This window comes from Crocodylus siamensis, chromosome 5 (assembly GCF_052110815.1).
Source record: "Crocodylus siamensis isolate JL-2025a chromosome 5, ASM5211081v1, whole genome shotgun sequence".
Taxonomy (NCBI): Eukaryota; Metazoa; Chordata; order Crocodylia; family Crocodylidae; genus Crocodylus; species Crocodylus siamensis.
Genome location: NC_143399.1, coordinates 117740039 through 117764629, shown reverse-complemented (window position 1 = coordinate 117764629; position 24591 = coordinate 117740039). Strand labels below are relative to the sequence as shown.

General features: G+C 46.0%; 1 protein-coding gene across 1 annotated transcript in view; it reads right to left on the bottom strand.

Moving 5' to 3' along the window:
• The window catches only part of LANCL2 (LanC like glutathione S-transferase 2), a 47601-nt gene that overhangs the window by 8273 nt on the left and 14737 nt on the right, over positions 1-24591 (bottom strand). The window contains exons 4-8 of the mRNA XM_090050027.1: positions 20520-20667; positions 19670-19816; positions 15763-15945; positions 11735-11911; positions 3415-3487 (exon numbers count right to left, since the gene is read on the bottom strand). Coding sequence (XP_089906153.1) covers positions 3415-3487; positions 11735-11911; positions 15763-15945; positions 19670-19816; positions 20520-20667 — 728 coding nt within the window. The remainder of the gene's footprint in view (positions 1-3414; positions 3488-11734; positions 11912-15762; positions 15946-19669; positions 19817-20519; positions 20668-24591) is intronic.

Sequence of the window (24591 nt, the reverse complement as noted above, 5' to 3'; positions counted from 1 at the left end):
CTTTGAAACTGCTTTGCCCGTTTCGACGGGTTTCACCCTTTCACTCATAGGCTATAATGGGGAATCATGAAAATGCCTATAATTTTGTCATTTCTTGCCTGATTCAGATGAAAACTGCAGGGATGCCCCTTCTGAGGGCATGAAGCCTGCCAAGTTTCAAGGAGATAGGTACAGGGGTATTTGGGAAACTGCACCTCAAAGTGCAGAAAGCAAAACTCGTGTCACTTGCCGGCAGCAGCTGCCTCCTGTCCTCCCGCGTACAGATCTGGGGGTCCACACCCTCGGGAAGGCTATGCCAGACTCCTCCCGGGGGTGCGGATCCCTGGATCTGCGCTCGGGATGACAGGAGGCTGCTGCTGCTGCTGCCTGGGACTGGCACTGGGCGCAGCCTGTGCCCAGTGCCAGGAAGACTGATGCAGCCTCGTCATCCCGCTCGCAGATCTGGGGGCCCACATCCCCGGGAGGAGTCCAGCAGCACTGGAAGGGCAGGTTGAGCTCCACGGGGCTGGCAGAACCGCTTGGAGCACAGTCTGGGCTCTCCCTGCCTCCCACCACCGGGCTGCACTCCAAGTGGCTCCACCAGCCCCATGGAGCTCCGCCTGGCAGTGGGAGAGCCAGTGGCAGAGCCGCTCAGAGCGCAGCTTTGGCCAGTAGCTCTCCACCTCCTGCTGCCAAACTCAGCTCCGCGGGGCTAGTGGAGCTACTTGGAGTGCAGCCCAGGGGCAGGAGGTGGGGGAGAGCCAGAGCTGTGCTCCGACCGGCTCCACCAGCCCCACAGAGTTCAGTCCAGCAGCGGGAGAGCCAGTGGTGGAGCCGCTCAGAGCGCAGCCCTGGCCACCGGAGCTGGCAGAGCCAGCTGGATCACAGCCCTGGCTCTCCCCCACCTCCTGCCACCAGGCTGCACTCTGAGCAGCTCTGCCAGCCCCACAGAGCTGAGCCTGGTGGCAGGAGGCGAGGGAGAGCCATCGGCCAGTGCTACACTACAAGCGGCCCCGCCACTGGTTCTCCACCAGGCTCAGCTCCATGGGGCTGCGGAGCCTCCAGCTGCCGCACTGTGCTTGCCAACGCTGCACTCTGACCAGCTCTGCCAGCCCCATGGAGCTGTGCCCAGTGGCGGGAGGCAGGATAGCCAGTAGTGAAGACGCTCGGAGCATGGCCCTGGCAAGCACAGTCCAGTGTTGGGAGGTTCTGCAGCCCCACGGAGCTGAGCCTGGCACACGAGGTGGGGGAGAGCCACTGGCCAGGGCTGCACTCAGATCCAGGGGCGTGCTTGGAGTGGCTCTGCCACCAGCTATCCCGCCGCCTAGCTGAGCTCCACGAGGCTGGCAGAGCCGCTCGGAGTGCAGCTCTGGCTCTCCCCTGCCTCCTGCCACCGGGCTGCTTCAAAACTTGAAAGCTTTCAAAACAGGTTGAGTGCCCTCATTTAATTTCAAAGCCTTTTGGAAGCCTTTTGTTTAGTTTCGATTTCGCTGTTTCAAGCTTGAAATGCGTCGAAACATCTTCGAAACGAAACACTCGTCAAAATATCACACAGCCCCAGTAGGCATGTACGCATGTACATAGAAGCTGCATGCACATGCCTCAAAAAAGAAAGGCCCTTGTGTGTAAGCTGTCATACAAGACACAGTACAAAGGAAATTTCAATATCAAAAGTGGTAAAGTCATCTTATCACTTTTAGATAAGTATTGCTATTCTGCAAAGATACCTGTAATGTTTTCCAACTGACTTCTCCCACCGGTGGTATATACCAATGGTCTCCAAAGTGGGATGCACAGGATGATCCACTGGAGTGCGGGAAGAAAATACTAGAACTTCTACTTATATTTATATAAATATACATATATTGGGGGTGCGTGTTCAAAAATTTTTTACTGATAGGGGTGCACAATCAAAAAAGTTTGGAGACCACTGGTATATAGCACTGTAGGAATGGTTATTTTGCAGTTTAACAAGATAACAAGGATTGCTCTCCAAAACAATTACTTCCTGTGTGTTGAATTTGATTTTTTTTTTTTAATAAGGGTTTTTTTTTACCTCTTTTAGATAAGAAACATAAGGCAGGAGCTGTTGCAGTGTTTTAATGAGAGAGGATGTTTAAAAAGACTGCAAAGAACCCAGCCCTCCCCCAGTCAAGTTTGCCAGCTTTTATACTGCTCATTCAAAGCAGGAAAGCTTTCCTAAATAGGCCTCTGGTGTGAAAGAAGATATCTTAAAGCAGTGGTGCTCAGGATCTGTCCCATGGAGCAGTGTCATTCAGCCTGTGAGTCTCTCCATGTGTCTGACAATTTGGCAGCAGAGGAGCAGCAAGTTTCAAGATCCATGGAGATCCCAACATGGCCCAGCACATGGGGTCAGGCTGGTGTGTGGCCAGGTCAGGCACACCAACCCTGCGCTGGACCTGGCCCCACAAGGTTGAACACAACTGTTTTAAAAGGTACCAGGGCCCAGTTTTATTCAACCATGTTTAGGTTAAAACTCTCACAGAGTGAAAATGCTTGTGCATGTTTGTGAAGGGACAATTTTGAACCATTAGATTTTGCAAAATTTAATTATTAATAATCATCTAAAATGTGAGCCTCAAGAGCTGTCAGTCTCTCCCAAACTGTCACTTCCATTTTAAAAAGAGGTTCTTACAGGTCACCATTTACCCCTAAGCAGTCAAAAAGGACAAAGCTGCTGCTTCCTGATCTCAACAAGTTTCTCATCTTTTGAATGTCCTTGGTTTATCTTACCAGTGACTGAGCAAAACTGCATTAAGTCCTGTAATTTCACATATTTATGCTAGATGGCGCACTAGACTCAGTTTACAAATAAAACAGAGAAGCTAGTTTAAAACCATCTCAGGTTCAAGACTATGGTTCTGTTTTGGTTTATGTAAGGATCAAGGAGATTGCAGGAAAACATCCCTTGAAATCTATCTGGGGAATAGCTGAAAAGACTTTAATTGCCAAATGGCATTTTCCCCCCTCTCTCTAGCTTTTGAGGGAATTTGGATGTTGTTAGGGCTCAAGGAAGGGAACGTTAGCCTTGCACTTGTCAGGGCTTAGTTTTGATGGGCAAGTTTTCCAACATGGCTCAAAAAAAAAAAATCACATTTACTTGTCAACATCCTCACCCAGCCCCTCACCTGTGATGATCCATATGGTATTCCTGTGAGGAAGGACCATCATCCATCCCACTGTCCAGACTTTTGTCCCAAGACACACTTGTATACAGAACTCCAAAAGCTGAGAACTCACCAGAACCTGGTGAATCTACTGAATTTCTATACTAGAAATTGGTATAGTGCAGATTTTAAAAGATTTTCTACATAGAGGACGAGATCACAGCTTTCTTGGCTCCCCATCACGAGCCACAACCACAATATCGTACTTCATCCTGATGCAATATGGCTAGTAGTAACATCACTTTACCTTCAAAGAGGGAGTAAGGTCGGTCGGGAATACGACATCCATGAGCACCATACTCTAAACACCACTCTGCAAACTGTGAGGGCAGAGAGGAAAAAAAAAAAATATGGTTGCTAAATGAATATTTAGAAAAGGCAAACTTAGACAGCACTACATGAAGACATTTTCATACAGAGAAAATACAATGAGACAAGCAGCAAAAAATAGGAATCATTATCTAAGATTGAAACTGGCCTGTTTTACTCTCAATAATACTGCAACTAATTTTCAGGAATTAGAAATGGGAATTAACTGAAATCCTCACTGTGGTGATATAGATGAACTAGTGGGACTGTATTTACTTACCTTTAATGCTGGACATCATGAAAGACAGGAAAAACCCTTGTGAATATACTGACAAGTGAGTTTCAAGGGCAAACAGATGCTGTGCTATAAAAGCAGCTCTTTCTCTCTCTTGCCACTAATGTACCCTTGTGGTCATGACTCTTGCCCATTAATCACATTTCTGTTTCCTTCCCTTGCTCATGTTCTATTTAATATTCAAGTACTATTAAATTAGTCTTATTTTTGGCCTCCCTGAGCCTTCTGGAAAACAAAAATCACTGCAAATACAAGTAGATGATTACAGTTGTCAATACTTTGTTTTAAATAGTTGTACATTTTCTGGATTGGGTTGTTGGGATTTGTTTGGGATGCTTCTGCCTTGAGTGGGGGCTTGGATTAGATGATTTCCTGAGGTCCTTTCCAACTACATTTTACTGTGATTCACATTAAATGGGACTCTCCATTAAAATCTGTACATTTCCAGGTATGCTTGATTAGCATTTGGACAGCAGCTGGGATACTTTGTCTAGGCCAGGCTTGTCCAACATATGGCCTGCAGCCCACCAAGCCATTTTATCCGGCCCATGGCAGCGAGGTGAGGCAGGCAGGGCCTGCCACGGGCCCCAGCCGGCAGCGAGGGGAGGGGAGCTGCTTACCCCCGCAGGGCCAGGCTCATCAGTGAGCCGGGTCCTGCCACCGCTGCCCCGAGGGCTGCGTGGCGCAGGGCTGCCCCGGCCGTGCTTTGTTATATGAGCTGGGGACAGCGTGTGCAGCTTCTTGTCTGGCTCCACACCTTGCCCCTGGCTGTGGCCAGGGGAGCTGCAGCATGGCCTGCGCCCTGCCCACATACGTGGTAGACAGAGGCACAAGGTAAGTTCCTGCGCGGAGCTGGGGGTGCCTTGGGGCCGGGGCCGCGGGGTTGCCAGAGCCAGGCTGGGTGGGAGGCAGGAGGAGCCTGGCCCAGAGGCACTCTACATCCAGCCGCCTCCTTGGTGGTTCAGGTTCTGCTAATGTAGCCTGCATGGCTGAGGATGGGGGTCTGCATGCTGCTGGAACAGCCCATGCAGTGAGGGGGTCCTAGGGGCCCAGCCTGTGCAGCACATGCTGGTGTCATCTGGGGCCCACAGCCTCACCAGATCTGAACAGCCCTGGACTACCTTATCCTTGTAATCTCTTCCACATCTCTGCAGTATATGCCTACAATTTCTATTTAATTAACCACAATGACCATGATCAAGTTAGTAAAGGATCTCAGGGATAGTTAGTCCAGGGCTGTTCAGATCTGGTGAGTCTGTGGGCTCCAGATGACACCAGCATGTGTTGCACAGACTGCACACTATGGGGGTGGGCCCCTAGGACCCCCTCACTGCATGGGCTGCTCCAGCAGCATGCAGACCCCCATCCTCAGCCATGCAGGCTACATTTGCGAGACATGGACCACTCCTCCCCGCCCCACAGGCCTTTCCCCCTTGCACAGCAGTGGGAGAGGTGGCTGCCCAGGCCCATGCCCTATATATTAACTGCTTGCAGACCCCGTGTCAACTGTGGGCGACACCCTGGCCCTTTGTGGGCCACATGTGGCCTGCAGGTAGTCAGCTGAGCAGCCATAATGTAGTCCAACCCCCTGCACAGAAAAATTATGTCCTGTTCCTAAGCCATACCAAACACACATACTTTCTGAAAACCACAACTTTAGCTAGGCACATTTCCAGACCCATTTCATTGTCATTTCCTGCAACTTCATTGGCGTCGAAGGTCACGTGACATCACTTCCTGATGTGATGCCTCTTCCTGTGAGGTCTTTTAATATGGCTTGCCCGCCCACTGGGTGATAAAAAGTTCATGATCTGGCCCCACATTCAAAAAGCTTGGACACGCCTGGTCTAGGCAATGCCACAAGTACTGCACTAGCCTTAACTGCTTGCAACACGCACCTGGGAAGATTTTAAATGATAACAACTGCATACGAGTGCCTCAAAATCAGCCTACAGGAATCCCATGTATTCCCTGGGCCATCTTGGCTTCATTATGCAAACTGTTGCTTTTCTACAGTGTTGAAGGAAAAAGGGGGCTTTGAGCTGAAAGATATGTGCAAAGCACCTGTTTAAATACTCTTGCCTCTTGTTTTGAACAGACTTGCGGAGGACAGACAGCTCCTCCTTTGCAGCAGAGGTTGCCACCGTTCCATTTTTGCTAAACTGTTTTCTTTGAGCAGAGAAAGACAATTAGCTATGTAAGTCTGAAGTCCATCAGAAAACAGGTGAGAATTGCTCCTTATGGACTAAATTTAAATTTAGATTTAAAGAAATCTATTAGCCTAAAACTTCACTAACACTTAGAAAAATTCTGTAGACACATGTCTAGTTCTGCCTTCACTTACAAAAATGAATACTGTAATTCTGACTTCCGGGGCAGTCATATCTGTATGACTGGGAGAAGACTCGGACCTAAAAGATTACATGTATGAGACGTATTAATAGTTAGCGATTTTGTTGTCGTTTGTTTTTCTAAAGCAGTTCTCCCTCCTCGGTGAGAGCCACTTCTGGGGGCCTATGCTAAAGTAGAAAAAAAAAATGGAATAGGAGAAAGGGGTAAATATATATCCTTTGTCTTCTGATTTAATTCCTGATTTGGTCTCAGAGTTGCTCATTGGGACAGACCCACCGCATGACAAGGAATACAGGCAGAAGGCAGAGTAGATTTGCACCTTACAGACTTTTTTACAGGGGAAAAAAAATGTGTTCTGGCTGGAATGGTCAGTAGGAAAGCAGCTGGCCCAGGATAAGTTTGTGCATGGGTAGGTTCTGACTTCATAAACTGTTTAAAAGTGTTTTTGCAACTTCATTTGCAGAGAAAAACTCATTATTCCTAGCTATGTGAGATGGAAGGTCACAGGACCTCCCTCCACTCACAGAGTCTATCTAGCAAGCAGAACAGCTTGTGAGCTACAAACACTCAGTAAATACCTAATTGGGGTATGCAACAGCAGACAAGTCTCTGTCTTCAGCCTTGTGCTATCAATGCAAGCAGATGCTATGGTGACTGACAGAAGTCGTGTCATTATCTCCAGAGATATGCGTAGGTGCTCAGTGCCACTGCACACCCTATTCTATGCTGTTACTTTATGGAAAAGTGCCAGCGGGCCCTTCCTTAGCACAGTTGAAAGAATCTCTCATCCAAATACAGAGGAAGCTGCTTCAGCATGTTGGAGACTCCCAAACACAAAAGGGTGGCAATAGTGCCACACACTAGTGTCTTCTCACTCCTGCAGAAAAGGCGTACAACAAAAAAATCCTAGAGTGGTGCAGGATGATGCTATGGTTATTGTACTAACCTGGAACAGGGAGTTTAATATCCTGCTCCGACATAGCCTTCCTGTGTGACCTTGGACAAGGGATGAAGGCAGTGTCCAGGTTTCACTTGCTCAGCCGTGGCACCCTCAAACACGCTGCGCTGTTCCATGCACATCCCCTCCACACAGAGCAGCGTGGCTGTGCTAGTTACCTACGTTTGTGCAGCATCAGTAATAGCTTTCACTGTTTTCAGGCAGGGAAGCAGCCCAATGCATAGTGTGTTTGAAAGCAATGCTGCCAGCTATGGTAAGTTTCGAGTGGATGCGGCCTAGGTCACTGCCTCATTTTCCTGTTTCTAAAATGATACTTATCTATGATTCTCCCTCACCCACTTACCCTCATATTTATCTGGGGGCTCCCCCAGGGATCCTCCCCCTCTATATCTTCTTTGGATAATCTTCTACGAGCACAGATCTTCTTTTCTCCTTTTGTTCAGACTAAGAATTTTGGCCTGTCTCTAATGCTCCCTTTTGGATGTCTATCTGTCAGCTCCCGCTTAATAACATGGCTAACCATGCTAAATTTCACATTGTCCAAGTCCTTTCTACCTCTCTTCTCTAGTGATAGTGGACATCCCCATCGTGTTATCCGTCACTCAGGCCTGTATTCTGGACTCAGATGTTGCCGTAGGTCTTCACATCCAGGCTGACTCTTGGTATAATGTCTCAGCCTTTCCTAGCCACCAGACAACTAAAAAAATGTTCTCTGGGCTCTTATCTGACATCTCAGTTCTTGCAGTAACTTTTCCTCTGGCATTGACAAATGCAATCTTGTGCTGCCAGGCCCATCCAGGATGCTGCTGCCAAGGATCATCTTCCTAGCTTGTCGTTTTGACTGTCCCCAATTCATCTACATTCCTCCAGCAAGTCTCTCTTCTGTGTTGCATATGCATAAGCTACTTGCCTTCACTTTCAAAGCCCTTCACAGCCTATCCCCACTTGAGACAGCAAATCACATTCAGCATTAAAATAGCTTAGCTGTGGCCCAGCCAGGAGGGTCAATTCCACTGCCTGCTTATTTTCAAGCAAGCTCTTTTGTGACTTTTTCTATCCTACTACTTAATAGGGCTGTGCAAAGCTTCAGTAGCCGATTCAGTTCGGATGAGATTTGACCCAAACCTCCAAATCCAAATTGAATTGGGAGACCAGTTAAAAGGTCTGAATCAAATTGGAAGCCTCCAAATCGATTCGGAAAAGATTCGTCCATAGACTATACAGGCAGCAGTCCTCACCATGCTGGACACAGCTGCCTCCAGCTGGTAAGTCTGTTGTGGAGGGCAGAGCGGGGAGGGAAAGAGCATGAGGGAGGTAGGGATTAGGGCTGGAACAAGCTGCCAGCTGGTACAAGCTGCCCGGGGGGTGCAGGACGCGGGCATAGCAGTGCTAGGGGCAGGGGGCATGATGCAGGCATGGCTGACTCCGGGGAGAAGGGGGCAAGTAGAAGCAGGGCATAGCCCCTGCTCCCAGTGGTGCTGCGCCCGCATCCTGCGCCCACCCCAGCTGGGCAAGCGGTGGAAGCACCTGGATCCCACAGTGTCCAGCCAAGGTGGGGGTGTGTGGGATGCGGGAGGGACTGGGACTGGGGCTGGGACAAGCTGGCCAGCTGGGGCAGGGGGTTGTGGGATGTGGGCACAGCAGCACTGGTCAGTCAGTGCAGCAGGCCAGATGCTGCCAACATGGGGGGAGGCAGTGTGGGATTTGGGCGCTGTCGCCAATTGCCCAGCCGAGGCGGGGGGTGCAGAATGTGGGTGCTGCCGCCGCTTGGCAAGCTGGGGTGGGAGGGCCGCGGGATGTGGGCACAGCACCACTGGGAGCGGGGGCTACGCCCTGCTGCCTCTTCCCCTCTTCTGCTCAGAGTGAGCTGCGCCTGCATTGTGCCCCTCCTGCCCTGGCTGGGAAGTGGCAGCAGGGTATAGCCTCCGCTTCCAGCACTGCTGTGCCCGCACCCTGCACCCCCCCCACCCCGGCTGGCCAGCCTGTCCCAGCCCCAATCCCTCCTTTCCCCATACCGCTTTCCTCCCTTCTCCACCCATCACAACACTTACCAGCTGGAAGCAGCTGTGTGCAGCATGGTGAGGATTGCTGCCTGTTTAGTCTATGGCCGAATTTCTGAAGTGGCGCCGAATCTTTGGATCCATTTCAGCCGAATCGATTCAGGACAGTGATCTGAATCTCTGAATCGAATCACTGTCCCTCTGAACTGGCCAAATCCGAATCTGAAGCAAATACTTGCCACTTTGCACAGGCCTACTACTTACAATTGGAAAGAGCTCCTCATAAACACCCACAATTCCTAAACCATTATTTTCAAGCAAGCCCTTTTGTGCCTTGTCCTATCCCAGGGGTAGGCAATGTTTTTGGGCAGAATGCCAGAAATACCTGCAACTTCGACTCGTAAGACGTTGCTGTGTCAGGGCAGATGGTGTGGGAACTGCGAGGGGTCCGATCCTTATTGTGGCACCACAGACCTGGCCCCTTCCTCGCTGTCCGCCCAGAGGCACATGTGACAACAAAATACTAGGGGTGCACCGACAGAGAATTTTTGAGCCAATACCAATGGTTAATTTTTAATGAGCCATATTGGCCAATGTCGATCTGATATGCAGCCAGGCATCCTGGAAAGCAGTATCTGGCTGGCAAGCCTGCTGTGGGAAAAGCGGGGAGGGAAGGGGCATGGCGGAGAGATCAAATTGAGGCCTCCGTGATGAGGGAGGAAGTGGGGCTGGGGCTGCACAGCCAGGGCAGGGGAAGGGGCCATAAGTGGCTCATCTGGGGGTGAGGTTCCTGCCACTACACGTACCCTGGGAGGACATGGGGGCATGTGTATGCGTGTGGGGCAAGGATGGGCTGCTGTTGCGGGTTGGGGCCAGGGTGGTGCTGAGTTCTTCCTGGCCAGGAGTGGGGGTGGTGTTGTGGTCGGGGCTGCACTCAGGGTGGGCGGCCCTGGGAAGGGACTATGGGGGGCTGCAGACACCCCAAAATTTGCCATAGCCCCCCTCCCAGCACTGCCACCACCCCTAGCCTCACTTCCTCCTTCACTGCTGGGGTCTCAATCTGTGTCCATTCCCCCAATGCCCCTTCCCTCACAAGAGACTTACCAGCTGGACCCAGCTGCTCTCCACGCTGGTGGCCTCCACTCCTGGCCGTCTGTGTGCTGTGTTGTGGCTGCACATGCGCCGGGCATTAAATTGGCCACATCAGCCAAAAAAAAGCCGACTGCTGATACTGTCGATTTTCTTTATAAATTGGTGCTGATCCAATATGGGACCAATGTGTCCGTGCACCTCTTCAAAATGCCTTCATGTGCCACAGTCTGGTACCCATGCTGGGGGTTGTCTATCCTTGTCCCATCCTGCTACTTAAACTTGGAAAGAGCTCCTTATAAGCACCCACAATCCCTAAACAATCTTCCAGTCCTTGATTTAAAAAAAACCTCTCCTTTTGCCATGACACCTACCAGACACTTTAACAGTTAAGCTGCTGGTGCACTAGAACTACAGCTATCATGTTAATCAGCATGCCCTCACTCTTTCCTTGGGCTACGTGGTCTGAGTATCTTTAACTAGATCGCAATGCCTCTGCAATAAAGACTCTCTTATTTTGAGTTTGCACAGCACCTGGCACTTGGGGGCCTGGACCATGACTAAGGCTGCTAAGCTGTATGATAACATTAGCCTTTCAGCATCTCAGAGGTGTTGGAGGCACTTCTGAGCAACTTTCAACCCTTGTAAGCAGCTTAGAGGTACTTCAAACCAGAGAGAGACTAAGAGGTGCTCCAGTACTATGGCAGTGCCATGTAAGTACTGAGAATCAGTAAACAGAATTTAGAACCTGATCAAGAAAGCCTGAGTGGTGTCACAGTCCTGTGGGCAAATCCTACAAACATTATAAATCACCGTCAGTATTGCTTAGAGTTCTTTGGATCTACAACTTCTCTAATGGCTGAGAGAAGTCTTAGTCATAAAACAGTCCTGGGGTCTGATTGCAATGCAGTACTACAGTACATATCAAATAATACAAGCAAAGAGATCACTGGCATTTTTAAAACTTCCATTGCCTACTATATAGTATCAGACTCCATAGTCAGCCCCTGTGCATCTGGCTAATGATGAAGACAGCTGGGAAACAGAAGGACCTAATGTCCTCCAAGGTTAATGAATTAAGGCTCAGAACACTCTTGTGTAATTAGGGAAACAAAGACATAACGAGGAGATTATTCAGGACTGCAAAGGGAGCCAATGTCAGAGCTCTCGTGAGAACACAGCAGTTCTCCATGTAGTACTTGATATAGTTTAAACCTAATGCCAGGCAGCTCAAGCCTGCACAACCCAAAACAGTCATGAGGTCAGAAGCCAATTAGCCAAAGTAATAATCACACCAGATGTTTAGATCAGTTGTATCTTGCACAGAATATCACAATGGAGTATCTATAACAGAACAGAATACTCGCCAGTTATTGTCAGAGGAGGTGTATTTCACACCGTGACTCCTTTTTTCCTTCTAAAAACCACTGACAACGTTTTAGGAAAGAAAGAAAAAAAGACATACGGGTAGCACAGAACAAAAAGGGTATGTGACCTGCTTAGTTAGTTACACAAATTCATACAAGGATGAAATGGAGAGAAAAGGGGATGCAGTGCATCTTACCTTGCAAGCTCGGTAGAAGTACTTTTTGTCCTGAGTTAGGTTATAGAGGGATAAGAAGGAGTAGCCATTCCCAGCAGTCCCATGGCATATTCCATAGCCTTTCCTCAGCAAACCCCTCTGCCAGATGACGTCACTACATTCCATGGCATCCTTCAAGTACTTATCCTCTTTAAAGGTCTATGGAGCAAGAAATCATTTACATTCATTTAACCTACTCACCAACAAAGGGGAGGATGGATACGGGGAACGCAGCTATCTATGTAGTTGGGTTTTTCACAATCCTTCTGTCATGGAAATACTTTTTCTCTCCTTCCAGACTGCACATACCTTTCTACACAGGTAGAAAGGCAATTTAGAGGACTTTTAGGCATCTGAACTCACAATGAAAAAAACCCACATGATCAATTATCTTCAATCTAGTTATTCATCATTCTCCCAGGCTTAACCCCCAAATCACCATCATGGTTGGATTATGATGTTTGGTTTAAAAATTAAACCAAAATTTCACACAAACGAGCAAAGAGAACAGCACAAAGCCCAAGGTTGACCTAGTTAAAGACATTCATGAAACACATGGGATCCTGACAGGCAATCCCTAAACAGCAGAGATCAGTTCCAACTATTCTGATGGACGTCATGGTGGTCTGCTGACCAAAGTCAGGCTCCTATAATGAAATTGTCAGAGATCACTGCTTTGCACTGCACTGTTACCTACTATAATATTAGCTATCTTCACACATGTTGAGGCACACAGCACTGCCCTGACTGAAGAGCATTGTTTCTAGTTCAGTACCTCCAAGAGGCACCGTAAAAGAATTCCTCCCAGCCTGACCTTTGGTATACCATCAAATTTCACGCCATGAGTGACTGGTGGCTCCTGAATTTGGGGGGGCACCCACAGAAGCCGCCACCAGCCCCATTGGCGGGGGCACCAGCCCTACCGACAGCATCAGTGTTGGCTGTCGGGGGGACACGTGCACCCCCCACCAGTTGTCTAGGTTTCACGCTTGTCCCTACAATCTCCCTTTGGATGTCTACCCAGCTTGGCAGAAAAGCAGGGAATGAAACCAATCTGTTTTGGCCAAAAGAAAATGGAGATTTCTGCTCTCAAGAACCTACATACTGCTCCCTCTGGCCTGTGCCACTCCACTCACAACAAGAAAAAAAGAGAGTTTAAGACATATATGAAGTACCTCCTATGTCAGTGTCGATCTTAAAACTTGGGCTTTGTAAAAACATGCCTAATGCGATAAAGAGTCTCTCTCATTATCTGAAGGACATAGGATGTATGTATGATGACGATTCCATTTTCTAAGACGACGGGTGGCTCAGAGTTCCTTTTACCATGTGCTATGGAACAGGTTGTGCAGTCGACAAGCTCTTTGATTACTTTGTATATTGCTCCTTTAGAAGGCAGACTGAAGGACAGAAAGAAGCTGTGTATGTGACCTGACCAACCTAAAATAAGATGGCCAAGGATGAGCCTATTAGCTAAAAATGTGTTTCTTATCCTCTCAGCTCCTGAAAATATGCAGCATTTTGTGCTGAGAAAGCATCACGTCAGGAAAGGAAAAATGGATTTCTGCAATATCTAGAATAATAGAAAATTAGGGTTGGAAGGGACCTTAGGAAGCCATCTAGTCCAACCTCCTGCTCAAAGCAGGGCCATCCCCCAACCAGATCATCCCAGCCAGGGCTTTGTCTAGCCGGGCCTTAAACTCTCCACGACCAAAAACTTGTTCCAGTGTTTTACTACCCTCCTAGTAAGAATGTTTTTCCTAATATCTACCCTAAACTTCCCTTGTTGCAACTTCAGACCACGTCTCCTCGTTCTGTCATCTGCCATCACCGAGAACAGTCTACCCTTCAGGTAATGAAGGCTGCTATTCAATCCTCTCAGTCTTCTCTTCTCCAGACTAAATAAGCCCAGTTTCCTCAGCTTCTCCTCAGAAGTCATGTGCCCCAGCCCCCTAACCATTTTCATTGCTCTCTGCTGTACTCATTCCTTTGTTCACATCCTTTCTGTAGTGGGGAGCCCAAAACTGGACACAGTACTCTAGATGTGGTCTCACCAGCTCTGAATGGAGGGGAAGAATCACTTCCCTTGATCTGCTGGCAGTGCTCCTACCAATGTAACTCAGTATGCCATTAGCTGTCTTCGTAACAATGGCCACACAGTTGGCTCACATTTAGTTAATTGTGCACTGTAACCCCCAAGTCTTTTTCTACAGAGCTGCTGCTTAGCCATTTGGTCCCCATCCTATACCAGTGCACAGGATTGTTCTATCCTAAGTGCAGGACTTTGCACTTGCTCCTTATTGAAAACAACATGATTTCTTTTGGGCCAATCTTCCAATTTATCTGGGTCTCTCTGGGATCATCTATACATGTGCTTTAATGTGCATTAGCCTATTTAAAGACACATTAAAGCATCACAAAAAACATGCACTTTTATTAATGCGCATTAAAATAGGATAATGTGCCTTTTTCTAGTACCTCACAATGGAGGCACTAAATTTAATGTGCACTAGCAAAAGCACATTAATGAACATGTAGATGGGCCCTCTGAATCCTAGCTCTATCTTCCAGCACAGCTACTACTCCCCCCAGCTTGGTGTCATCTGCAAACTTGCTGAGGATGCATTCTGTGCCATCTTCAAGGTCATTGATGAAGATACTGAACAAAACCAGCCCCAGGACTGACCCCCGGGGCACTCCACTTGATTCCAGCTGCCAACTAGACATCAAGCCATTGATACCTTTGAGCCCGATGATCCAGGCAATTTTTTAGCCACCTTACGGTCAGTTCATCCAACCTGTACTTCCTTGGCTTGCTTGTGAGAATGTTGTGGGACACCATATCACAAGCCTTGCTAAAAATCAAGGTATATCACATCCACGAGCCAGTCATCTCATAATAAAAGGTTGGTCAGGCATGACCTTGCCCAATGTAAATCCATCCCTCATTCCAAAGCAAACACTGCTGTGGCTGCTGTTGCATTCAGCAGTGTTGTAGGATGGTTATAGTTCAAATTAGAGGACGCCTCTACATGAGCGTGGAGGCTGCTCTGCTGCACTGAAATTCCACCATATCAGATCAGACCCAATTAACTGAGTCTGCTAGAGTGTAGCAGTTGCCGCACTTCCGCAGCCTCCTGCATCTCGTGTATCAGTGTTTCTGCACCTAAAAATGACAGTGGAGTCACTTGACTAAAAGCTTGCTGAATGAGCATTAGTTAAAAGCACCCCCACCTCCATTTTTAAGTTCAGGGAGACATGGGAGTGTTCTGAGAGCCACTCTAATTAAAGTTCTGCCTCCCCCACCTCACCCTGGGAGCGTGTGTAAAAGTGCCCACAGGCAGCAGTGCAAGCAGTTATTCTGATAACCATGACTGCTTTTCATCAACCCACTTGGAGACTGACCAGAGAACCTGCCAAGAAGTCTTGTCAAGACAAGAATCAACCTGCATGCATATAATTAAACTGCATGCTTTTAAGTAACATGCCAGTCAGCACTCTAGCATGCAAGAGAGATAGCGAAGCCAGTGAGGATGCAGAGGAACAAGCAGTAGTAACGTATGAGTTATATTTGTCCTTTAGCAGGAATCTGGGATCTGGTTTGACATCAAGGTATTAAGGTCTCAAGTGCTAGATCTTTATAGCACAAGTCTAAGATACTTGATCATGAGGACAAAGAAAGACTGGTTTTAAAACCAAAGGTACCTTTAACATTCTGAATAAGGCAAAAATGATAGACCAAGATCTTCAGCACTAATAACATAATACTGGACTTCTAAATTAGAAGTGGCCCGATTTCCAAGAAGTTCAGCAGATACTATTAAGCTCCGGGGAAGCTGCTTTTTTTGCTCAGCACTTTTGTGTTAAGATGCCTAACTATGTAACTATGTGGCCTCTTACTAAGCGCCAACTTTAGGTTTCTAGTTTTGAAAATCTTGGCCAGTAAGATCACAACTTTCTTCTGTGGCCACAAGTGCGTGCATGCACAGACACAGGTGAGAACAACTTGCCTTATAAGCTTGCATAAGCATGTGGATGACTCCTGGGGCACCATGGCACCAGTGGACAAGCCTGTCTGTTTCATTGCTTAACGACGATGGGTAATTCCCAGATCTGAATTTTTTATGACGCACATAGTCAATGCTTGGTTTCACCAGCTCCGTCAGGGTATCCTGATCCACATTTGCAACTGGCTAAAAACAAGATAACAATAATCTTACATTAAAAACACTGTTTAATGATTTCTTCACTTTTTTCTTTTACAGACCCCAATACTCCACATACAACCTTCTGTAGATGTATTTTAACATTCTTAAGAAATACTCATGAATTTACCTTCACAAAACCCTTAAGAAAAGCATTATTATGCCTAGTTACAAATGGAGAATTGTAGCACACACTAGTTAGTTGACTTACCTAAGCTGATCCAGGAAGCCTAATGGCAGAACTGAGAACAGAACACAAGTTCCAAGATTCCCAGTCCTCTATGCCTTGAAATCAAAGGAAACACTTGAGAGAAATAAGATGGCTTTATGGTTTGGTTGTTTATAGCATGCACTTATTACAATATTTAGCTAATATGGTTTTAAAATAAATAGCCAAGCCCTGCAAAATACAAACCTGGCACATTTCCTGATGGATGAGATACTCCTGGAGGGGAGTTACCAGGAGTGAGTGGTAGCCAATAACCTTTCTGCCTAAATGCTTATGAGGGTTAAAATTTCCATCATAAATAACATTTCCTAAAACTATAGAGATTTGAAGAAATTATCTAAATCAAGAACTGGGATCTGACAGAGCCACTGGAAGGGCATTTGGGAAAAACAGCATCATGCTATAAATATAGAAAAGGTCTCCACTTCAAATTTCTGAAATAACTTCTATGCCGTTAGGTACCCAAACAACTTCAGAATTATGGTCCTGACAGTACAATACTTCCACTAATAGTGTTAAGATGACATGTGTATATGTAATAGGGAATACATCCACTGGCTGCTGTGCCCTTGTAAGTGAGGTCTAGATACTGATTAAGCATAGTGGTTCTGGTGAATATATTTTGCAGTTGCTTTTTAATTTTCATTTTCTCTCCTAGCCCCTTAATGGCATTTTTCATAGCACAGCTGTCTGTTCTTTTCCTAATCTCCGTAAATTTTACAATTTCCGACAAACAAAAGAGCAGCTCTGTGGCCAAAACCCATATGATCCAATCATTAAATCAGTGACAGAAACAGAACCATTTTTTGTGTTGAATGTCGTTTTGGTGCTTTAGCCAATCTGCATTTAATAAGCAAGTGCCTGCTGCCATTCAGATTTCTACAAGGAAATAAGAGGCCTTTAAGTATCTGCAAGACAAAGATATCACTAAAATGAACTTACATCCTGAAACGTGACATCTTTAAACCACTGATCACCAATACTCCCATAAAGGGATCTATTCTGTTTGCCCATGAGTTCCCAGGTGAAAACATATGCAAGAGGCTAGGATGAGTTTTTGGTGACCTTGGTATTTCTTGGACCATCACAGCTACAATACCATTCCAGCCTTACTATAGGAGAGAATAGAAACTTTTGGGAGTAACCAGTGGCTCACCAATAGATCTGTATGTGGCTCTGCGGTGTCACTGAAAAGTACTAGAATCTGAGGGTCAGACTGTCCTGCAGTAGAAGACAGAGCAGATATAGATGAGGTGCCTTAATTATGCTAGTTTTTCATGGGGACACATGGTCACAGGACCACCATTTCGCTGAGGCCACCATGCTTTGTCCTTGAGCTTTTCGAGTGCAGTCCTGTCCATTCCTCAGGAAGGGAGATAATAAGAGAAAGCCTAATCTGTTTAGATTTCCTTCCCCACCTTGGGCTTATGTTCAGGTCTGGGGACAATCAGGTTCTGTTTTAAGTTGATTTTTTTTTAAAGTAAATAACAACAATCAACACAATTTTTACTATAGGATTTTGTTCTACTGAAATCGTAATAAGGTGTCGATTCAGAGAATTATTGTCCTGATCAAAGAAACAAAGCAAAAAGAATTCTTATACTCTTTCCCCACTGCAAAAAAGTCTGCTGAGGTAATGTTAAAACATTTCGCCTTTGCCACAATGTCTGAAAAGACCTTGAAAATGGGCAGGCAGCTCTACACTGCTCTATATGCTGAGCGATAGTGTCTCATTGTACTCTCCCCATCTGTATCCACCTCATTTCTTTCCTCTTAGATTTGTCTCTTTAGTGCAGGGACTGTCATTTTGCTATGTGTTTATATAGAGTATAGCACAATGGGGGTCCATAACTGGGACTCATAGGCACTACTGCAATACATACAATAAGTTACTGGAGGCATTTGTTTACTAACAACCCAAGAATGAAAGCAAAGGTTTTTGCCTCTTTGCTAGGAACAGGAGACTGGCATGCGAAATACCTTGTTAAACATTTCAGATCTGCCACCAACTTGCTGACGAGGATATTTAACGCTGCAGTGCCCTTTTTCCTACTGTAAGTAGGTACAATGATGTTTACCAACCCCACAGAAGTGTTGTGCAAGTGTCTCTGAAGTGGTTAGAGATCGTCAAAGCACAGGCAGTATGTACACACAGGGCAGATAGTATTTAGATTTATTTTATTATACATAAATACTGTTTACTTATTATTAAAAGTTATTAAATATACACCCCCTACCCATCTAGCTATATGTGTGTGTATATACCTACACACACATTTTGAATTCCTTGCCAAAACCATGCTTCAAATGCCAGAAAGAAATCCTCATATCTTGTTCCTCTGGCAATAAGTGACCCAACCGAGTGACTCATGATGTTTAAAGGTACAATGAAAAGGCAATAATCTAATATAATTTCAAATAACAGTTCTGTGGTAATTGTTAAAAGCAGCAATTTTACATAATGGGAAAAAAAATCAATGTTATTTATATTTGGAGTAATTGCCACCTACAACAAGCCATATTGGACAGAACCATTTTTCTTAACAACCTGAAATGGTAGGCAAGCAGATAGGAAGTTGTAGGTTTCTTAAGAGATTAGATGCTATCAGGGTGGCATACAGGGAAAGAGGAGGAAAGAAACTGTTGGGCAAGAATGACTTGAAGGGAAGGGGGAGATGAAGGGCAGCACACAACAGATCACAGCAGGATTCTTAGATTGAAAGAAATCAAATTCCTTGCATTTCATTAGGAAAAAGGGTGGCCTGCATGGCTGCATAAGAAATGTACTATAGCTGAAGGCACAAGAATGACTGCCAGCAATATTAGATACAAGGGAGGAGTGCGATTAAGACTTTGCAGCCCTGTGGCCATCTTTGTGCTGCATTGGATAAAAATAATTTCCAGATCTTATCACAAAAATGAAAATAAGACACATGCTACTTATTAGGGATGTCAGCTTCATATTAGAGTTGTTTCACAGCAGAGGAGGTGGGAAGGGAATCTGGCATGCAAGAAAGAGAACAAGCATAGATGGAAGTAAACCGGTTAAGGATAATAGGCAGGGCAGAGTTGTAGGCACTAAAACAACAGCTTGGGCAGCATCAGAACATTTGGGGAAAGAAAAATATGTAAGTTGGGTTGGAGGTCAGCAGGAAGAAAGTGCATCAACTACCAATTTTCTGGAGCTTATGAGATGGTGAAAAGTAAACCCAGCTGAGTGGCTAGCATAGGAGAGATCACCAACAGAACAGGAAAGGACGGGGTGCATTTCTAATGGAAAGATCGAAGTTGTATATGGGAATAAAAATAACAGATAAAAATAACAACTGAACGCAATAATCAACAATGACCACTAACCATGCACAAAGACGCCCACAACAAGGTTCACAGAGTATCATAGTATAGGGACTACTGCTTTATGCAAAACAGATTCTGTAACCACTCGTTCACACAGAACTACCTTACCACAGGACACGAACTTACCTGCATTAGCATGTAGTATATCCCAGCCACACCATGGGCTGCTCCAATGTACTGCTTCCTGTGCCACTGATACAAAAGAGGACACCGGTCGGTTTTACGTTCCTCCTTTGAGAAGTTTTTGCCCGATTCAATAATGACGTCAACTACCTGAGGTTGAAAGAGAACAAACATTTCTGTTAGTCCAGCTATCACTTACTCAGAAAATATTGTTTCTCTTTTCATAGTGAATAGTGACACTTAAAACTAGCGAGGAGTTAAAAATACAATACCATGTTCAAATCTACCGTTGCCCCACAGAATTAAGCCACAAGTATGTGTCATATTTCTATAACCCATCCTGTGTTATTTATCTGTGAGGCAAAACAGCTCATGGTATAAACCTCTAAATTTAAATGAAGTGCAACACGTAAGCATTTCTAACCACTACCTCTTATTCTATGCCTGCCTTCTCTAGCAACGGTGTCTATTCACCAGTCCTCTCTTCCATACCCACCTCAGTCCCATTCCCTTTGCCAAGTCAGTTCCAGCCTGCACTCAGGCTTCCCATCTCAGTCCTCGTCTCTGTCCTTTTCTGCCCTCCCTCCCCCTACAACCACGGATCTGTTACCAACCATGCACCCCATTGCGTCTCAGTCTCAATTTTGTTTCTCCCACTTAGTCCACATACCCAACCAACCCCATCTTCTCTAAGCCAACTCTCCGTCCCAATTTCCCTCTCCTTCCTGCCAGCCTCCAGATGCAATTCCCTGTCTCGTCTAGGCTCCATGTTCCAATCTACTCCTCTTGTCCCCCTTTAGGTGAAGAAATTAATAGGAGTCACACCTTCCCTTGGGAATCAGAAGTCACCTACCTCTTTAATAACAGACTGTGGCACAGTGTCGGGACCGATTTCCATGTTCAAGTACAACAAGGCATAAAGGTAACCTGCTCGGCCATAAAGCAGCTCATCTGGAAGTTCAGAATCTGTGCTGACAACTGTTCTCTGGAGCTGCAACAGCCTGCATACAGCAAGAGGAAAAGAAAAAATATCTGATCTTCTCTTCAGGCTGTGCTGAACTGTGCTCTGGGCACCACCAAGCCCAGAGGAAAAAAAATACCTCACCCTTCATGTTTGGGACAGGGAATGTAATTTGGGAAGATGTTTTTATTCTCCTCTCCAATGGCAGCTATTATTTCAGACTTTGTTCTGCATTTTTCACTTGCAGATGAACCAAACTGTGTGACAAAAGCAGGTATTTATTTAGTCTGATTTGTACGCTGCCCTTTCCAGCAAAGGAGGGCAGCATGCAATAAGGAAACCGAATGACTTATAAAACAGGGAATCGTTTCATAGGGTCTTTTTTGGTCTCCCGATTTTATCTGGATTTGGTGATTCGGCCTCCGAATTGGGCCGAATCCTCTCCTAATTGAATGGGCAACCAAAGCTTTTCACACCCCTACTGGGTTGATGCCCCCAGAGAGCAAAAATCCAATCTGCTCCCAATCCATACGAGGGGCAGGCAGACTACTTGCCCTGCTGCACCACCATGGGAGAGGGGGATCAGTCTCTATGGCCATTGTAACAGGGAGCCATAGGAACTGCAGGATATAGCTTCACAGGCAAGTGGAGGCAGCTGAACATGGGCTAGTTGCAGGAATGTAGGCAGCCAGGGACCTATAGGTTGGAAATCCCTACTGTGTAGAAGTAGGGCAAAGCCATAAGAAGGCAGCAAGAGAGCAACTGCAGCAGTAGGCTGCTCTTGAAGCTAAAAACACACTTGTGGCCAGTCAGGAGAACCCCTGACCTGAAGAGGAGGAGCCCAGGGAATATGGATCTGGGTTGCGGAGGCAGAGGGGCTAGTGCAGCCGTGGATTCTGCCAGGCGAAGAATTCCTGGTAGCTCAAGCTGGCAAGAAGTGGACGCTACAGACTAGCTTCCCATGGGTTAAGAGAGCCAGTGAGTAGTGAGATGGCTTTGGCATCTGTATGGTGACCCTGAGGAAGGCTCTGATTCTTTTAGTTGGAAATGGGTGTTTGCATTTGTTTTAGTGTCACACTGGAGGCCTGGATGGTGGCTATAGGGGTAGTAGGAGGCCACACAACGGTGCATGAGGAACACACAAGGTTTTGAGCTCTGCTAGGGGCAGGAGCACAAGACAAAGCAAACCAAGACCAAGAGGATCGCAGCCTGAGACCAGAGGAGGCAGCATAGATGAGCTGAGGCCAAAAAGAGGTTGCGACTGTGAAGCTGGGCCAGAACAATTGAACCTAAGTTAGATGTCCACGGCTAGAGTAACAGATGGGCTATAGCCAAGAGGTGGAGGTCTATACGGGAAGGCAAATGATGACAGTGACACCTGTGAGGTATGGGCATGGCTACCGGGGAGACTGGATGCCACGATTAATGCCCTTAAGGTGATATAGTGCCTGAGGGCAAGACTGGTGCCAGCCAGGTATGAGAAGTAGAGAGATGTGAACTGAGGCTCACTTCAGGGCCCTCCCTAAGGACTATAATATCCATCAAGGCATGGCAAGAAAGACAGACAAGGGAGGGTACCCGGAGGAGCTGAGGTATTGCAGGAGTAGCTAGGCCACCAGGAGGTGTCGTGGCCACCCTGGGGGCCAGGGACCGCTACACTATTCAGTCCTATCTCTTCCCATCTTTCCCGATGAAATAGTCAAACAAGCTAACAGCTGAAACCATGATTTTTTTAAAATTTAAAAACCAGGACCATCTGCTCCATGTATCCATACCAAACTTGGTTCACACAGTCAACGGAACAGTCACTAGCTGGTAACAACCCTCTGTACCTGTTAGCGTCTCCGTAATCTGAAACACCAACTTGACAGGCTCACCCTCCATTTCATTACTAACACTACGAGCTACATAAAAAAAAGGAGCTTTGATCATTTTCCTTTGGAATCTCAAGGTGTAAAGCCATCTTAATTAATTCTAGTATTAAAAACATACTTTCGTTAAAAAACAAAACAAAAAACCAAAAACCACCAAAATAAGTAGAGCTATTGAATGTGATGATCCAAACTTCTTCTTCAGATCAAACCAGAGCATGAAAAGCTACCTGTTAAAGGAAGCAAAATGCAAACTAGGGACCAGTTTACTATAAACAAGGTGTCTATTGCTTTGGTACCTGAAGGACCCATAACCTCAAAAAAAAAAAGAGTCAAACATACCTCACTTTCAGTCTTCCTCTTGAAGAAAATTTCAAGGAAAAGTTAAACTGCCAAGTTAATTGCTCTTAATCTTGTTTCACTAAGCCTCTACTTTAATGTATCATCAAAACAATGTTGCCTACAATTGCATCCAGAAGGATAGCCGGCAGTTAGCTTTGCTCTAGTCTAAAACCTGTCCACTTTAAAACTGAAATATACATGTCAAAGTAGCAGCAGAGATTAATCTCACTGGGACCCTGGATTAGAAAAAAGATTGATTAAACTTCTAAATACAAACTGGACTGGAAATGTTGAAGTGGGGCCAGCCCTCAGGAGCTGATCTGCCAATTTTGGTACAGCAAGGTATGCAGACAGAATGCTAACAGGTGCAGTTATGCTGCAGAAGGCAAACTGTGTAGTGCAATGATGATGAGGATACTCAAGAAGATATCAGACAGAGATGACAGCAGAGGGATGGAAAAGTTCCCAGAAAAGCTCTAGATCAAAACATGATTTCCCAGGATGCAGGTGTAAAAACAAGAAATCTGGAACAGAAAATGCTTTGCCTAGCTCGACCTCTGTGCCCAGTAGCTAATATAAAGTACTAGTCTTTCATAATTTAGTGAAAACCCTTTTACCCGCCCCCGCGTAAGGACAAGTTAATCAAATACAGTGATGCAGATACATGTATGCATAAGCATTCAAGTATTTGAAAATCTGTAAAACGAAAGCAGCAAAACACACCTGCATAACTCTAATTATTACATGACTGACTCTCAAACTTTCTAGACTCAAGGCACCTCTTGGAAAATGCCAGCTCTTAGTTTTCACTGTTTTTTGACTACAGAAAAATAACAGAGCAATTCTTCTGCTGCCAAGAACTCAGAAAGAGCTCAACAGATCATGAAGTTTTTAACACTATGAATTCCTATTTGAAATTTCTGGGTCTATCTTGTGAATTATGTCTACACACCTAACAGTTCTAATATTGCATAACACCCCACAGCACCCTTGAAAGGATTTCAAGGCACCCAAAGGTGGCACCTGGTTGAGAATTACATTCAAATAAATGCATGCTGTGGGGGAGACCCTCATCTCAGTTCTGGCCCCTTTAGCCTGTGAAGCTAAAGCTGCACAAAGGAACCCTAAACACTCTAGTTCAGGCCAGAGAGAGAGAGACTATCTTGGCACAAGTACTATAGAAAATAGCTTTAAGGCTATTCAAGGCCATCTCTCAGGGCCCTGGCAGACATTAATTTAGTCACACAATTGGGATATGACAAGTGCTATCCCAGATCCCAAAAAAATTACACATTCTCCCATGTCCGACATGCATGGCAGAATGTGTGACTTTTGACACCCAGGATAAAATGCATCAGATTCCAGTCATGTGACTGCTGGCCAGGCCCTGATGCTATGCTTCAACTTGCCAGAACACAGGAAGCCCATGGGCTGTAGGCTGACAAGTTGAAAGCCATGCAGTGCAGCCCTACATTGGACTACACTGTATTGCTACTGGTGTGGACAAACAGGGAGCAAATCAACTTGTCAGCACATGGGGAGCCAATGAAATCCCTGCACATAGGCATCTAAAGCCTCAGTACAGCCCAATGTCAAAAATGCCACATGTTCAAATTAAAGCACAATGCAAACCAGCTACAAAGATGTTCCACATAAATCTGGAACATTTTTGTTGCTGGTCTTCCTTGTTACTATGTTGCAAATTGTTAATGTTGATTGCCTTTATTGCTCAACTGAGGCCTCCCTGCAAG